General features: G+C 31.8%; 1 protein-coding gene across 1 annotated transcript in view; it reads right to left on the bottom strand.

Annotated features, from left to right (window-relative positions):
• Positions 1 to 568: 568 nt before the first annotated feature.
• Positions 569 to 17,980, bottom strand: part of mRpL52 (mitochondrial ribosomal protein L52) — a 51,836-nt gene continuing 34,424 nt past the window's right edge. The window contains exons 4-5 of the mRNA XM_090368896.1: positions 7,286 to 7,350; positions 569 to 809 (exon numbers count right to left, since the gene is read on the bottom strand). Coding sequence (XP_090225022.1) covers positions 657 to 809; positions 7,286 to 7,350 — 218 coding nt within the window. The 3' untranslated portion in view covers positions 569 to 656. The remainder of the gene's footprint in view (positions 810 to 7,285; positions 7,351 to 17,980) is intronic.

The following is a 17,980-nucleotide window of genomic DNA, read 5'->3' as shown; positions in this document are numbered from 1 at the left end:
GAGTACCCCCTCTTAATGTCCAAGTTTGCAGATGATACAAAGGTTGGCAGGTTGTTGTTGTTGTTTTGGTTTTTAGGAGCATTAGCAACTAAGGCCATATTGCTCCAGGATATGCGGTGGTCATTCCTTAACCTTTCCGCATCCTCCGTATTTGGTGGTGACGGGCTCGAACCCCGGTCTAATCAAGAAACGTGTGCTACGCACTGCTGCTCCTTCCCACCTGGCTACGGAGGCGCCCACAAAGGTTGGCAGGGAAAGGGTTGTCAGCATGTCTGAGAAAAATTCAAGATGCTTTCAATTTCAGCCATAAGTTTATCTTAACATTGCCTCATACCTGTGAAGTAAAATTTCAGAACACATATGCTTAATATTATTAGTACCAACATGTACAAAAATATCACATTTTGTGCCCTTAAAATATGATAAACATTCTACAATATTATTAACTTTTGTATATATATTATGTATTCATATTTACATATACATACTTATTATATAAAAATACAATGAATAGAGAAGTATTTTGCACATCAATCAACAACTAAAACAAAAATTTTGCTCAAGTTCCAATGTTTTGGAACTTTAATTCTAAAGTTATAATTCCTCTTTCTGGCATATAAACTCGCTATTCTACAATGATTTCATTAATTTCATTTTCAGTTGGAGATTTTGCACACAGCTGAGCTCTTTCCATTTCCTTTAACTTTACTTTTCAACATTTTCTGGTGGCTTTTTCTTTCATTTACCAACTTCTCTTGATATAGTGATTTTGCTTCATCTATTTCTTTTAGATTCTTCATAATCTGTCTCTGAAAAATAAAATATAATGCAAAGTATTTAATTTTCAATATCAAAGGAGAAAACATCACATCAGACATTAATGCATGATTCAAATACAACCACTTAGCACAGTGACTTTTTTCCCCCTAATGGTTATGTTAAACCTTTTATCAAAATACCAAGTTCTAAAAATATAAAAAGACATTATGATGTAAATCTTTGTAGAATTCTCAAAAAATTGTTTCAATTCGAAAGAATGAAAAATTACAGTAGTATAAATTCACAAGGTGCATGGACAAACCACAATTCTGACTAAAACCTTCAAGAAACTATCCAAAAAAAATCTTGTCATTCTTGTAAATTAAAACAGGCTACAAACTCCCAACTGATACATATTTCTACAAAGTAAGGAAAAACCCTCAAATTGCATCAGATATGTGATACTGAAAACTTCGCAAGTCTGAACTAATACGAACATAATTTTTCACAAACAGATAGTTTTTTTTTTGGTTTATACTCCATTAAGCTATAATACAGCTAAAGAAATTTTGAGATTATTTGTGAGGGAGGGAGATCCACAAAGCACATTTAATAGCTGCCAACTTTTGATATTCAAAAAGATGGAGATTACACATTTGTAAATAGCAAGAAAAGGAGATTTTTTTTCCCAAAACAAAAGGAGTTTCTAAGAAAAAGCTAGAGGTTTATGTATAGTCCACACTCATAAGAAATTAAATTTCAATAAAAACATACATTTAATATTAAAATATACTTGATAATGTTTAAGTCAAACTAAATGGTGCAGGGCATCATATGTCCAAGAGAATAAATTATCTCTATAATATTGGTGTAAATACACCATAGATAACCCTTAAATGAATAAACTATGATAGTAGTGTAAAAAAGGGCATCGTTTTATCTGTATCTCATATTGTGCACCAACTTCACGAGTTGTCATTTATTGCACTGCCTCGAATAAGTAACGCTTCACTAAAAGAGAAGGCTATCGTTACTTATTCTCATTGGCACCACCACCTAAATGGCACCGTTTCAAGGCTTGTTGGCCTCTCATCGGTGGGTGGGCAGGTACTCTGGTATTGCAGACATGACAATCATGTACACCTTTTGGCATCCATATCTCATATTGCGGGTTTATCTTCATAACTGGATTATCATGTCTGCAATACCAGGATACCTGCCCAACCACCGATGAGAGGCCAACAAGCCTTGAAATGGTGCCGTCTGGGTGGTGGTGCCCACTGAGAATAAGTAACAATAGCCTTCTCTTTTAGTGAAGCGTTACTTATTCGAGGTAGTGCAATACATGACAACTCGTTGTGAAGTTGGTGCACAATATGAGATACCGATAAAACGGTGCCCTTTTTACACTACTATCGTAGTTTTTTCGTTTAAGAGTTATCTATGGTATATTTACACCGATATTATATAGATTAAAGCATACACACAGGATTGTTTAAAAGAACAGTATACTTTCAAACATTAATTCACTTAGGATTTTTCTGCCTGAGGATTTCTGTTTAGTTATTCTATTAGGCATTAACTAATTTTGATTGCTTTTAGAAAGGTGCTTCTGCAGACTTTACCCTCTTCAGAAATGAATCAAAGTTTTGTTCATAGCAGCCCTGTTTTCTAGACTTGGCTGTCTGGAGTATTTCCAAAGCTTCACCAAAAAGAGATCTGAACTCAGTTTTTGATTTTCTAAATTGGCTGAATATTCTCTCACACTCAGCATTGCTATAAGGAATTATTAAAATGCCAAGCATGATAAGATAATTTGTTATATTTCAAGCTTCCTTGTGTACTTGTCAACCAAGGGCCACAGTACATAAATTCTTTCTTCTTTCATAATATCATCTGGTAGGTTCTCACATTGAAACTGACAGAACTGATGCTGAAAAACATGTATTTCTTTATCTTTAATGACACCGAGTACTAAAAACTTGTAAACAACAAATTTAAAATTTGAAAATGAGGTACTGTCAACTGACAAAATTTATGCTACTGCAGCAATAAAGTAATTCCTCACTAAACAAAGGAACGTAATTATTTTTTTCCTCTTGGTTTAGACTCTTTATGACTTTTGCAGCATAAATGCCTATGACTAAGTCAGAATTATCCTTCTGGTTTAGGCTGCTATGGGAATCAACTTCCAAAATAGAAGTGAAAAATTTTAAATCTGTTGGTAAAATAAATCTGCACATGACGTTCTTCAACATATCTAGGCATAATGACCTCAGCAGATGGATACTGATCAATCTAGCCTCAGCAGAGGCTAGATTGATCACACTTCGTATTTGTTTAATCCCTCATAAAAATGCAAAAGCTTCCCATTTAAGCCAATTACTGCTTAGCTAAGAAAGATTTTCTAATTATATTCTATATTTTCTAACTATAATATTTTCTCACATTCAACAGCATCAAATCAAGCTGTGACCTTTGGTTCCATTTGCAAAACATCATAAAAGTCAATTTGGTACTTGTATTTCTAAGCAGCACTTTATGTCATTAAAAGTCATTTGGGTACTGTGATACAATGGATATATAAAATGGATACAGAAAAGGCATACATAACTGAAAGGGAAAATGATAGGTTATTAATCATGAACACAGATTTACATGCAAAAGTTTGTGAATTATGATTGGCTACGTTTCACATGTTCTGATTTTTATTTTTTATTTTTACATATACATGGTTCAATCCAGTCTATTTAAACAAAAGAACAAAATTATGGATCTTGCATCTTGTAGATAATGAAAGCATGAAAGCACATTAGCATTAGTAGAGGCATATGATCCAAGAAAGCAAGCTTATATAGCATCAGCCAAAAAAAATAATAATAATAAAATAAAAAAAACTACCATTCCCATTTCACCCATCCATTCACTCCAAAAGTTTGTCTAGTTCAGCCTTGAATTTATTTAAGATTTATTTAAGCTCTCAACTTCCACAATGACAGATGGAAGTTTGTTCCAGCAATCAACAACCGACTGGCTAAAGACAAATTTCCACACATCTATTCTACAGCTGTCTTTCCTCAATTTGAATTTATGCCCCCTCAGATGTAGAATCTGAGCAAGAGGAAGAATCCCATCAGCATTGAGCTTGCTCAAGCCATTCAAGGTCTTATACATCTCAATCAGATCACCTAGCAGATGCCTAGTCTCCAGACGCTGCAATTTTCAGGACATTAGTGGGTAATACAGAGAGATGGAATCTGTTTAAGCTTGACCACAGTGGTTTCCAAAAATTGTTACTCAAGTCATACTTGGAGTTGAAAATGATGCTATATTCACCAAAAACCTAGAGCAATTGCCACTGAACTCCACAGAATTTTTCCTAATCATATGGCACACTTCAAAAAGGTCATGACACCTCAAGGTATTGGGTGACAGTTTGAGAACCCCTACAGTCTACCCTCTCAATGATACACTCATTAGTACCATATATATTGTGGATGTGTAACTGCCTATTTATTAATTTTCATGTTTTTTATTAACATGAAATGATGATGGTGGCAAATGACAGAGGAGCTGGGCAAAGAATTGTCCATTTGGAACACAGGTTGACACTGTTGCAGAACAATGGCCCTAAGTGTTCTGAGACAACATTGACCTGCGTTCCTGACAGCACACATGGGAGAGCATAATTTAATTGAGGAAAGATGGTTGCAGGACAGATGTGCAGAAATTTGTCCACAGCAGTGAGTAGTTAATAGTTGGAACAAACTTCCATTTGAATTGTGGAAATGAGTAGTTTATATAAATTGAAGAAAGAACTGTACAAATTATGAGAGGGGACGAACAGGTGATGCAGGAAGGGTTTTTTTTTTTTTTTTTTTTTTTGGCTGATGCTGTATAAGTGTGCTTTCTTGCACCATTCATATACTAATACATTTACATTTTTACCAGAAGTACTGACTTGTTTTCTTAATGCTTTTTAGATTGTGTTTCACCTATCAACAAAGGTGTGTAACCTAGGAAAGTCCACATTCCATGTGCATGTATGTATATTTTGTTCCATCACCTTGTTCTTACCTTTTTTCTTATCATATTCTTTCTATTTTTAATTTTTCTTATTTTTATTATCACTGTTTTAATGTGAATGAATAATTAATTTAAGTTTTTTTTTTCCTTATTTTTTTTCCATCTATTTTTCATGCAACTTTAGCCTTGTCAAACAGAGTACTTCTCAGGAATGTATGCCCAGTGACTGATAAGGAATTACTACAGTTTATTTAAAAATGTGAAAGAATATGACATTTTTCAAAACAGCTGCACGTGGAGAAAAACAGATGACACTTGTTTTTATTCTGAGTACATAAATTACTAATGTTTGCATAACTAATCAGAACCAAAAATCACTGAATTCTTGTGTAATCTACTGATTGGTTCATTCTCCACGTGTATTGTGTCACATGGAATGATGCCCTATTTCATCAGTCTTTTTATTTATTTTTTTGGAATGATGGACCAGCAGCATTCAAAAAGGTCATGACATCTCACTTTCTGCTGAACCATGTCATTTCTAACAAGGTTACTTGAAAACCAATCTTTATGCAGGAAAAGCTTCCCCCATTACTCACCCAGCTACTTTTCGTTGTGAATTCTTCAGCACTAACCATGCTACTGCTTACTCATTCTTGAAATGTTTTGTTCCCCTGCTCTCCAGACTTAACTTTAACCCGTATGACTTTTGATTGTAGTGTTGAAGGTAAGGTGAATAAAGGACATATTCAACCTCTGCCAAATCTAAACACAAGACACATATAATGAACTTGTGCAAGGAATGACTAGTGCTCAAAATCAAACACATACAGGTGACCCCCACTTAACGCTGATAATTCATTCCGGAAAAACAGAGCGCTAAGTGAATCCGTGCTAAGCGAGCGCCGCATTCCCTTAAGGTAACATATGTATTTGTGAGTTGCAGTCGGTGCCATAGGATATTTCCTAATCAATAATAAACGGTAGTGAAAAGATACACAAATGTCGGTCAAAATATTTAATATTCAAATATTTGTACATATAAAATATTCTGCATTACATACGTATATACTTATGTGGTAACTACTTATGTATCAAAATTAAACTTAAAATTCCAATTAAAATAATGAATTTAATTGATTTTAATTGATTTAATTTAATTGATGAATTTAATCATGAAAAATGTGTCGATTTTGGGTTGAACTTTGGCCCTCTTCCAAATAAACTAAAAGGGGTATTGATTTTAAATCACCCGCAGCGTTACCACCCAACAATAAAATCAACCAATCCTTCGCCGCTTTGAAACCTGGCATGTTGTTTTCTTCTTTCAATATGAAACTTCTTTTAGGCATTCGTTTCCACAGAACTCCTGCTTCATCTATGTTATAAACTTGTTGAGAAGTATAACACACAATACCCCTCTTCAATAATTTTAACAAATTCTTTTTTGAAAGTTTCGGCTCCTTGATCTGCACTTGCGGCTTCTCCCTGGATTTTAAATCTATTCAACCAGCCCTTACTAGTTTTAAATGGTTCCCAATTTTTTTTTTTTTTTTAGGTGAGTTTTCTTCAGATTATCATATAAGCTAATTTTTCTCTCTTTTTTATTATTTATAATATTTATTCAGTTAATAATATTTAACTGAATTCTGCATTGGATATTATCTTCAATAAAATTAGTTAGTCTTTTGATTTCAATCCTAATAGCCGGCCTAGTCCTAGTTGCTTGCAGTGGAACAGCTATCTTTCCCACTGCTAAAATTAATTCTTTATTTTTTTATAATTGTTCTTACAGTTAAACTTGCAAGTCCTAAATGGCACACATCCGCTTGTCTTTGACCGGAATCGATTCACTTTCAAAACGACTAATTTAATTTTCAAATTCAGTAGTATTTTTCTTACATTTATAGTCTTCGTACTGCACCCAGACATTGTTGCTTTTTCATTCTTATTGGCCATTATTAACTCTTCGAAAATGTAACTGCGTTGGTTGCATTAATTATGATACAATGTTCAAGTAAACTGTCCATTACGCACAATGTCTAATACTGTACTGAGTGATGACTTGACTTCGGATAAATGCATATAACGCAAATATTACAAGCAATATACTTGATCATTTTTTAAAATGTTGATCTCGGAACTGCAATTAAATTAGCGCACGAGAGAATTTCACTGAGCGTGGAAATATTTCTCAAGTCGGCATGGGAAACGTTTTAACCATATTTTTATATTTATTTTCAAGCTACCGACTCCATCAAATGAAACCATTTCGTTAAATATGCCAAAAATGCAATCTGTAAAAGAGCGTTATAGTGATCTGTGACAGCGTTATAGTCAGATACGAGTTATAATATAAGAACAGCGTTATAGCGAATCAGCGTAAAGCGAACCGCGTTATAATGGGGGCCTGCTGTACTCATTTTATTCTAAGACATTTCTGTGAAAAATAAATTTATGATTAAAATCCTTTACATTAATATATTTTAAAAAAACTTACTGCATATTCATTCTGTAATATAAGTCTCCTTCTCTGACCTTTTGATAAAGGTGCAAGTCTTCCATCTAGAGAGAGTTTAAGATATATGCAATGTTGTAACATACTCAACTTTTATATAAACTTAAGAGAAAATATGTATACAGGAAGATCTCACATGTGACATTAAGTGAGACAATGCAGGTTTGAAAAGGCATTGTTCAAGAATAATATGCCTGTGTTAATACTATAACTATGACCAGGGCTAAACAGGAATACTCAACTGTGGGTCCAGGAATAATAAATACTAAATTAGGGTAATTTGTTTCCCTTATATGAAATTACTGTAATTAAAAACACATTATTACACACTTAAAGCCAAATAAGAATATAAATCTAGTTATCCTTATGTTAATGAATTAACTGTTTCCAAAGGAGAAAAAAAGCTATTCACATGTTGAAAATGCATATGCAATATAAAAGAACAAAAGAAATTGGTGTGTGTCTGTAATACATAATTAATGATACCAGCATATACAAGTCAGTCATACCCCAAAAAATATTCAATCAAAACAAAAATAATAAAAAAAACAAAGCCAAGTAATATTCTTTAGGTCAGGGGTGCCCAGACTTTTTTGGGTAGTGGCAAAAAAAAATACAAATAAGAGATGATATAAATTCAAATTGGAAAAGGATATAAGTGGAATTTTTTTTTTTTCAAATCTAGAGAATAACTGATTTCTGGAAGTGAAATGTCTGAATAATTTAGAGAGCGACTGAGCAAATTTACAGAAGGTACAGGAAAATGAAGTAGGAGTATATATAATATATATATATACAGGTAGCCTTCAATTTACATCGGGATTAAGTTCATGGGGGGACAGGCGTAAATGGAACCCTTTATATAATGGAGTCAATCGGAAACCCCGGGGTTATTTCCAGGTTACTAAAAATTTTACCTACCACTTTGCATTGATTGTTTTATTTTATTAGCATTCTTCATGGGTGTAATAATAGTCGATGGAGGCATATTCATAGCCCCACACACATTAGGGCAGCTTTCGCCAGATTCCATCCTCCAAATATTGCACTAGGATTCAAAAAACTACTTTTACCAGATGTGGCGTCTCTTTATTTTATTAAATTAAAAACTTTATAACATGACTGGCAAAAACTGCACACAACTATCACTATTATTATTTAATTTATTAATAGCACAATTAATAAAAAAATGTTAGCATAATAAATTTCCAACATGTGTAAATAGCGTAAACAACAACCAACTGAATGTTTCACCGCATTGACCATTACCACCCACATCCACAAGTGGCTACTTTGAGGGCAGGAATCTTTCTCATCTCTGATACGGATGTGCTAATTGCTGATTGGCTCAGATTGTCCTAAATCACATGAACAGTGCACGATACATAGCACAGTATGATAACGATAAATTTTATCTGATGATTTTAAACTTTCAATTTATAAAAAAAAATTGAAAATAAAAATGACGTTGTGGTCAGTGGCTGGTGCTATTTCAAATTGGGTGCAAATCGGACCAGCACAAAACAAGGGCCACCTGTGTGTGTGTGTGTGTGTGTGTGTGTGTGTGTGTGTGTGTGTGTGTGTGTGTGTGTGTGCGCGTATATATATATATATATATATATAAGATAAAATATAAAAAAATAAAATAAAAATAGATGGAGAAGTTATTAAACACAAAATGCCGAACCTAGTTGAAGAAAAAAAAGAGAAAAAGAATGTTAAGATCCTATAAAAAAAAAAAAAAAAAAAAAATAAATAAATAAATAAATAAAATAAAATAAAATAAAAAATAATAATAATTATTAAGTAGAATTAAATCCGAATTAATGCCGAATTAACAGGCCAATTATATGTACAAAAGCTGAAAGAAAAAGAGGGAGGGTGATAGAGATAAAAATTATAAAATAAAAATTAAAAATTAAAAATTGGTACATAGATCAGGTATTTCATCAGGGGGCTACACCTGATCATGTACCAAACACTGTGTTTCTATGCAAACTCATGCTGATGGAGAAGCTGAAGAAATGAAAAGGAAATAAAAAAAATAAAAAAATAAAAAAAAATAAAAAATTTTTTATATATCTCCATAAACATGAGTGAGGTAGCCCCAACGCAGTGTATTTAGATTAATAAATTAAGTAACGTAGTGTAACCGCAAATGCAGTGTATTTAGATTAAAAATTAAGAAAATTGAGTAACGCAAACGCAGTGTATTTAGATTAAAAAATTAAAAAATTACGTAACGCAGTGTATATGGAAATAAATTGAGTCGATAGTATGTAATAAATAAATAAATAACAAGGTAGCGGTATAGAAAAAGGAAGCAATGCAAGGTAGGGGAGGGAAAAGAAGTTAAAAATACAGAGGCGAAGATAGTGAGAATGAGGAAAGTGAGAATGTCCGAATCACCCTCGTATTACACTAATAGTTCAACGGACGGAAAGACGAAGAGTAGAAAGTAGAAAGAAGTAAAGCGAAAGAAAAGAGTTTAAAGGATACTAGGCAAGCTGGGGATGTAAGTACCCAACCTCATAGAGAGGGCCTTGGCTGTGAGAGTGTTAGTAGAAGTGGAAATTAATACCGCTAGCTTGTATTGTATATTTTACGAAATAAAATAAAATAAAAAATATGAAAAGGAAGAAAATTAAATACCTATGATAGTTGGCAGAAACAAGTTGAGTGAAATATAATTAAGAAATGACAATAAAATATGCGATCATGATTAATAAGGTACAATTACGCGAATATGATTAATAAGAATGGAATGCAAACAGAGGGAAAACTATGACAACGATGGTGGAGTTGCTCAGAAGAGAAGAACTATGGGAGCCCTCTGTGGTCAAAATAAAATAGAGAAAATAAGATTGGACATAAGTAATTATTGATATTAAATTACGAAAATGAAAAGAAAACTTAGGAAGTGAAAGAACACGAACATCGTTCTAATAGAAGTTATAATAGAAGTCATTATGTGTGATCACTTTCCAAGTGGTGGAAATACCACCATTCAAATGTACAACTATACAACTATACAAGTATCGAATTAACCCTAATCAAGGTGGAACATGGTGAAACCGAATTTTTCTTTAATGAAATCAGAGAGATTTTTTATAATAAAATTTAAGAAATTAATAGGAATGTCATTATTGCGAAGTTTGGTATAGAGATCATTCAAAGCACCAGCGAAAAGTGATTGATTGCTACTAATATTAGCTAAACGGATAATTTGTGTGTAGATTATATTTTTATGAACCTTAATCGAAATATTCGAGTTCCAAATTTGAAAGCATAATTTGCATCTAAATTTTCTTTTAATGTTTTCCAAACAATTTTGTGCTGCTGGCTTGCAAAAAATAAATTAATTAAAATCCTAATGTGAACTATTTGACAAAAGAAGCGAATTTAATTTTAATATTATCTATTTAACAAATTGGAACTCGAATATTTCGATTAAGGTTCATAAAAATATAATCTACACACAAATTATCCGTTTAGCTAATATTAGTAGCAATCAATCACTTTTCGCTGGTGCTTTGAATGATCTCTATACCAAACTTCGCAATAATGACATTCCTATTAATTTCTTAAATTTTATTATAAAAAATCTCTCTGATTTCATTAAAGAAAAATTCGGTTTCACCATGTTCCACCTTGATTAGGGTTAATTCGATACTTGTATAGTTGTATAGTTGTACATTTGAATGGTGGTATTTCCACCACTTGGAAAGTGATCACACATAATGACTTCTATTATAACTTCTATTAGAACGATGTTCGTGTTCTTTCACTTCCTAAGTTTTCTTTTCATTTTCGTAATTTAATATCAATAATTACTTATGTCCAATCTTATTTTCTCTATTTTATTTTGACCACAGAGGGCTCCCATAGTTCTTCTCTTCTGAGCAACTCCACCATCGTTGTCATAGTTTTCCCTCTGTTTGCATTCCATTCTTATTAATCATATTCGCGTAATTGTACCTTATTAATCATGATCGCATATTTTATTGTCATTTCTTAATTATATTTCACTCAACTTGTTTCTGCCAACTATCATAGGTATTTAATTTTCTTCCTTTTCATATTTTTTATTTTATTTTATTTCGTAAAATATACAATACAAGCTAGCGGTATTAATTTCCACTTCTACTAACACTCTCACAGCCAAGGCCCTCTCTATGAGGTTGGGTACTTACATCCCCAGCTTGCCTAGTATCCTTTAAACTCTTTTCCTTCGCTTTACTTCTTTCTACTTTCTACTCTTCGTCTTTCCGTCCGTTGAACTATTAGTGTAATACGAGGGTGATTCGGACATTCTCACTTTCCTCATTCTCACTATCTTCGCCTCTGTATTTTTAACTTCTTTTCCCTCCCCTACCTTGCATTGCTTCCTTTTTCTATACCGCTACCTTGTTATTTATTTATTTATTACATACTATCGACTCAATTTATTTCCATATACACTGCGTTACGTAATTTTTTAATTTTTTAATCTAAATACACTGCGTTTGCGTTACTCAATTTTCTTAATTTTTAATCTAAATACACTGCGGTTACACTACGTTACTTAATTTATTAATCTAAATACACTGCATTTGCGGTTACACTACGTTACTTAATTTATTAATCTAAATACACTGCGTTGGGGCTACCTCACTCATGTTTATGGAGATATATAAAAAATTTTTTATTTTTTTTATTTTTTTATTTTTTTTTTATTTCCTTTTCATTTCTTCAGCTTCTCCATCAGCATGAGTTTGCATAGAAACACAGTGTTTGGTACATGATCAGGTGTAGCCCCCTGATGAAATACCTGATCTATGTACCAATTTTTAATTTTTAATTTTTATTTTATAATTTTTATCTCTATCACCCTCCCTCTTTTTCTTTCAGCTTTTGTACATATAATTGGCCTGTTAATTCGGCATTAATTCGGATTTAATTCTACTTAATAATTATTATTATTTTTTATTTTATTTTATTTTATTTATTTATTTATTTATTTATTTATTTATTTTTTTTTTTTTTTTATAGGATCTTAACATTCTTTTTCTCTTTTTTTTCTTCAACTAGGTTCGGCATTTTGTGTTTAATAACTTCTCCATCTATTTTTATTTTATTTTTTTATATTTTATCTTATTTATATACATGTATCCTGTTTTGCTGCTTTGCGCATTCAGGTGCACGTACTGTTTTTTCCTTGTTTTTCCTTATTTTTCCTGTTTTTCCACATCTTTGTTTTCATATTCCACGTATTTCATTTAATTTTAGCTATCTGCAGCTTTGCGCGTGGCTACTTTTAAATGCAACCCCCACTCCTTACTTTTAAATGCAACCCCCACTCCTTCCCTTTAGATGGATTCGTTGCTAACACAATTTGCCCTATTTAATTTTTACCCCACTTGTCATGCACTACGTCTCTTTAAACAATACGGCGAGTCAGCACTGTGTTGCCCCTAGTTCAGCTAGAAAACGTGTTGCGCTACATCCCACTCCTGAGGATGTAGTGTTAAATATTAAACAGGAGAATCGTTCCCCTAACCCTAACCAACCTGAGTACATTACACATATTTTAAACCAAAATTTATTTTTTCAAAAATGTTTAGATAAACGATGTCTCACTTGTCCCATGATGGATAACTCCGAATCCAAATCTAACTCTATTTATCCTCCTTTTTGTAAAACTAAAAATGTCATATATTTGCTCACATGCAATATTTGCAATGTTAAATACGTAGGCCAAACCACAAATTCTCTTAATATTAGAATCAATGGGCACAGATCCAAAAGTAAAAATCTTTTACTTGATAACATTTTAGATACTGAAATAGAACTTTTCCATTTTCACCACCATGGCTTCAACAACGTTAAAATTAAAATACTTGCCATTATCAATGACAACGTTCTTCGTGATTATTATGAGAATCTATTTATGTGCACTTATAAATCTTTATATCCCTACGGCCTAAACAATAGATTTTTTAACAAAACTCTTTTAAGCAATGGTTGTTTAAACACCAGCCACTGCATTTACAATCTATTCCATCTCAGTCATTTCTTCAATAACAATAAGCGTAGATACAAACGTGGAAATAAATCAAATCGTCATCATAGGCATATTCGGCACAATTTTCGTAATATTATTAGCTCCTGGGACAATACCATTCTTGACGTACACAACATTTCTCTTTTTCTCTTTAATATTAAAAACTCTATACTAAAAGCCTTAACTTTATTTATTAGCAATTTTAAATATAAAAATATTCAACTTAAGCATATTATTTTAGACATCTCTCTCTTTAGACTAGGTCGCATTACTACATACAGTAATGAATACTGTACTATTAAATTTACTCATAGTTGGTTCGATAAAATTCCTTGGCATTATTTACTTAATAATCATAATAATTTTCTCCCATTTTATAATAATTTCAAGTTCAAGATCCATCACTGCTTCAACTATGAATCTCCTATTGGACTTAAAATTTGTAATTATAAAACTCTAGCTACTAATTTAGGCAACTTACAAGCTTTAGATCTTCCATGTCACTGTGATGATCCCATATATGCTCCTTACGTTGATCAATATCATAAACATATTATTACTGGTAACCTGGACATTATTAACAACATTCCACTAAAGTCCGCTATGGAAAAAGGTTTTAAATTCAGACCAGTCCATAAGGCCAACCTCAATAATATATATAAAGATATTTATCTGAATATCTTGAATTTTTGCAACAAGTTGGCATATAAATATACAATACCACACGAAGCTTTCTATAATTGGATAAATGTCACATTTCAAGACATTAAAAAAATTATTTCTAAAACTTACTACCTTTATAATAATTCGCATACCAAGTATTTTAACCTGAAAAAAGCCATCTCAGATTTACAACAAAAATTTATCATCACTCCGGTAGATAAGGCTTCTAATAACTTTGCTATCTTCTGCAAGCAATTTTATTACACCACCCTCAAAAAGGAAGTAGAAAGTAGTTCCACCTTTTCACGCTGTAATCTCGGCATTAATACCATCATCAAAAAAATTATAGCTTTGCATAAAAAATTGCATACCAAAATTCGCAATTCTACTTTGCCTTTCTTGTATATGATAGCCAAATTCCATAAACATCCAGTTGGCTTCAGATTCATCACTAGTGCCAAAAAAAGTGGCTGTTATCATCCAGGTAAACAATTTTTCAAATTGTTAACTACTATCCTTATTAATATCCCTACCACTTGGATCATTAACAACAACCACAGTATTATTAAAATTTTTAATTCCAATGCATATTCCAGCATATTTAGTATTGAAACATATGACTTCACCAACTTATTTACCTCCTTACCGCATCACCTAATTGTTAATGTACTTCATCAATTGTTCCTCAAATACAAAAACGTTATATCAACAGATGAGGTTACTTGGAATAACTACATCAACCTCTGTATCCTAAACAATTACATCCACGATGGTAAATATGCTTATAAACAATCCATAGGAGTTCCCATGGGTTCACAAATTTCTAGCATAGTATCTAATCTATTTCTCCATTATTACGAACATCTATTTATTGATAACAACCCGAACCTTAATTTTTATGCATTCCGCTATGTTGATGACATTCTTATTCTCAACATTCATTTTGAAAATATTGCTAAATCCATATATCCAACTGAACTCACTCTCAATAAAGAAAACTTTGGCAACCAGCATGCAAATTTTTTGGATTTAAGTATTACTTTAAATAGTCCTCCTCTTCGTCATAATTTGGAACTATTTGACAAAAGAAGCGAATTTAATTTTAATATTATCTATTTAACAAATTGGAACTCGAATATTTCGATTAAGGTTCATAAAAATATAATCTACACACAAATTATCCGTTTAGCTAATATTAGTAGCAATCAATCACTTTTCGCTGGTGCTTTGAATGATCTCTATACCAAACTTAGCAATAATGACATTCCTATTAATTTCTTAAATTTTATTATAAAAAATCTCTCTGATTTCATTAAAGAAAAATTCGGTTTCACCATGTTCCACCTTGATTAGGGTTAATTCGATACTTGTATAGTTGTATAGTTGTACATTTGAATGGTGGTATTTCCACCACTTGGAAAGTGATCACACATAATGACTTCTATTATAACTTCTATTAGAACGATGTTCGTGTTCTTTCACTTCCTAAGTTTTCTTTTCATTTTCGTAATTTAATATCAATAATTACTTATGTCCAATCTTATTTTCTCTATTTTATTTTGACCACAGAGGGCTCCCATAGTTCTTCTCTTCTGAGCAACTCCACCATCGTTGTCATAGTTTTCCCTCTGTTTGCATTCCATTCTTATTAATCATATTCGCGTAATTGTACCTTATTAATCATGATCGCATATTTTATTGTCATTTCTTAATTATATTTCACTCAACTTGTTTCTGCCAACTATCATAGGTATTTAATTTTCTTCCTTTTCATATTTTTTATTTTATTTTATTTCGTAAAATATACAATACAAGCTAGCGGTATTAATTTCCACTTCTACTAACACTCTCACAGCCAAGGCCCTCTCTATGAGGTTGGGTACTTACATCCCCAGCTTGCCTAGTATCCTTTAAACTCTTTTCCTTCGCTTTACTTCTTTCTACTTTCTACTTTTCGTCTTTCCGTCCGTTGAACTATTAGTGTAATACGAGGGTGATTCGGACATTCTCACTTTCCTCATTCTCACTATCTTCGCCTCTGTATTTTTAACTTCTTTTCCCTCCCCTACCTTGCATTGCTTCCTTTTTCTATACCGCTACCTTGTTATTTATTTATTTATTACATACTATCGACTCAATTTATTTCCATATACACTGCGTTACGTAATTTTTTAATTTTTTAATCTAAATACACTGCGTTTGCGTTACTCAATTTTCTTAATTTTTAATCTAAATACACTGCGGTTACACTACGTTACTTAATTTATTAATCTAAATACACTGCATTTGCAGTTACACTACGTTACTTAATTTATTAATCTAAATACACTGCGTTGGGGCTACCTCACTCATGTTTATGGAGATATATAAAAATTTTTTTATTTTTTTTATTTTTTTATTTTTTTTTATTTCCTTTTCATTTCTTCAGCTTCTCCATCAGCATGAGTTTGCATAGAAACACAGTGTTTGGTACATGATCAGGTGTAGCCCCCTGATGAAATACCTGATCTATGTACCAATTTTTAATTTTTAATTTTTATTTTATAATTTTTATCTCTATCACCCTCCCTCTTTTTCTTTCAGCTTTTGTACATATAATTGGCCTGTTAATTCGGCATTAATTCGGATTTAATTCTACTTAATAATTATTATTATTTTTTATTTTATTTTATTTTATTTATTTATTTATTTTTTTTTTTTTTTTTTTTTTTTTTATAGGATCTTAACATTCTTTTTCTCTTTTTTTTCTTCAACTAGGTTCGGCATTTTGTGTTTAATAACTTCTCCATCTATTTTTATTTTATTTTTTTATATTTTATCTTATTTATATACATGTATCCTGTTTTGCTGCTTTGCGCATTCAGGTGCACGCACTGTTTTTTCCTTGTTTTTCCTTATTTTTCCTGTTTTTCCACATCTTTGTTTTCATATTCCATATATATATATATATATATATATATATATATATATATATTTATTTATGACTGATGTTGTATAGGCTTAATTCCATGCATCATTTTGCCACCACTAATACTAACAGTTCCTTATCACTAATTATGCATTTTTAAAAATAATTATATTTTTATTGATAAAGTTCTAAAAAGAACAATTATTTATATATACAATTTAATACTAGTCAGTGATGTCACTGACTGTTTGAAGGTACTGCAATATCTAGGCAATTCATGGTACAGAAGTTCTCAATTGTGAGAAGCTGCTTAATGACAATTTATTTTTGGCAACTGCAGACAATTTGCACAGTATTAATAAATACTGTTAGATCATATTTTTTTTCTATATTAAAACAATATCTCATCACTTCAGATACCCATAATATTCCTTCAGACCCATGACCTTGAAATAGCATCATCCACTGCCCAAGGTCACATGTCAATCTTTGTGAAACGGACTATACCACAGCATTAGATTCTAGCAACTGCTAAATAGCTCATGGTACAATCAAGCCATCATTAACTCAATACGTAAAAGTTACATTCAAAGAACTTTGTCGAACCGTCACCAAAGGATGGTATGGAATAAATGGCTACATAGTAAGGCAAAAGAAAACCTAAACTAAGTGACATATTTAAACCTGTCAGTTCTACTTCATCAGGAAAATCATTTGAGAGGTGGCAAACTGCTATTGCTATCATTTGGGAGAAAGAAAGGATATAACAGCTAGATGATGCTGCTAGTAGCATCGTACTGGCTTGTTACAAAAACAGGTAGTGCAGAAACTACTTATTATAAAGACCATACATGCTCTGGTATATCAATTCAGAGATGGAAGATATCAATTCCCATGTGACAGCAACTAAATTATCACTGATATACATGAATGAATTAATGAATTACCATAAAACTAAAAGTGATTTTAAACAAATTTTCTACTACAGATATTCCAAATGCTAGCATTATCTTAAATCACATGTCTGTTCCAAAAATCGCTTAAAAATAGCTCATGCACAGTT

The sequence above is a fragment of the Mastigoproctus giganteus genome, chromosome 2 (assembly GCF_048544385.1).
Source record: "Mastigoproctus giganteus isolate SK-2022 chromosome 2, ASM4854438v1, whole genome shotgun sequence".
Taxonomy (NCBI): Eukaryota; Metazoa; Arthropoda; class Arachnida; order Uropygi; family Thelyphonidae; genus Mastigoproctus; species Mastigoproctus giganteus.
Note: the sequence above shows the minus strand (reverse complement) of the source record. Positions and strands in the feature narration are given on the sequence as shown.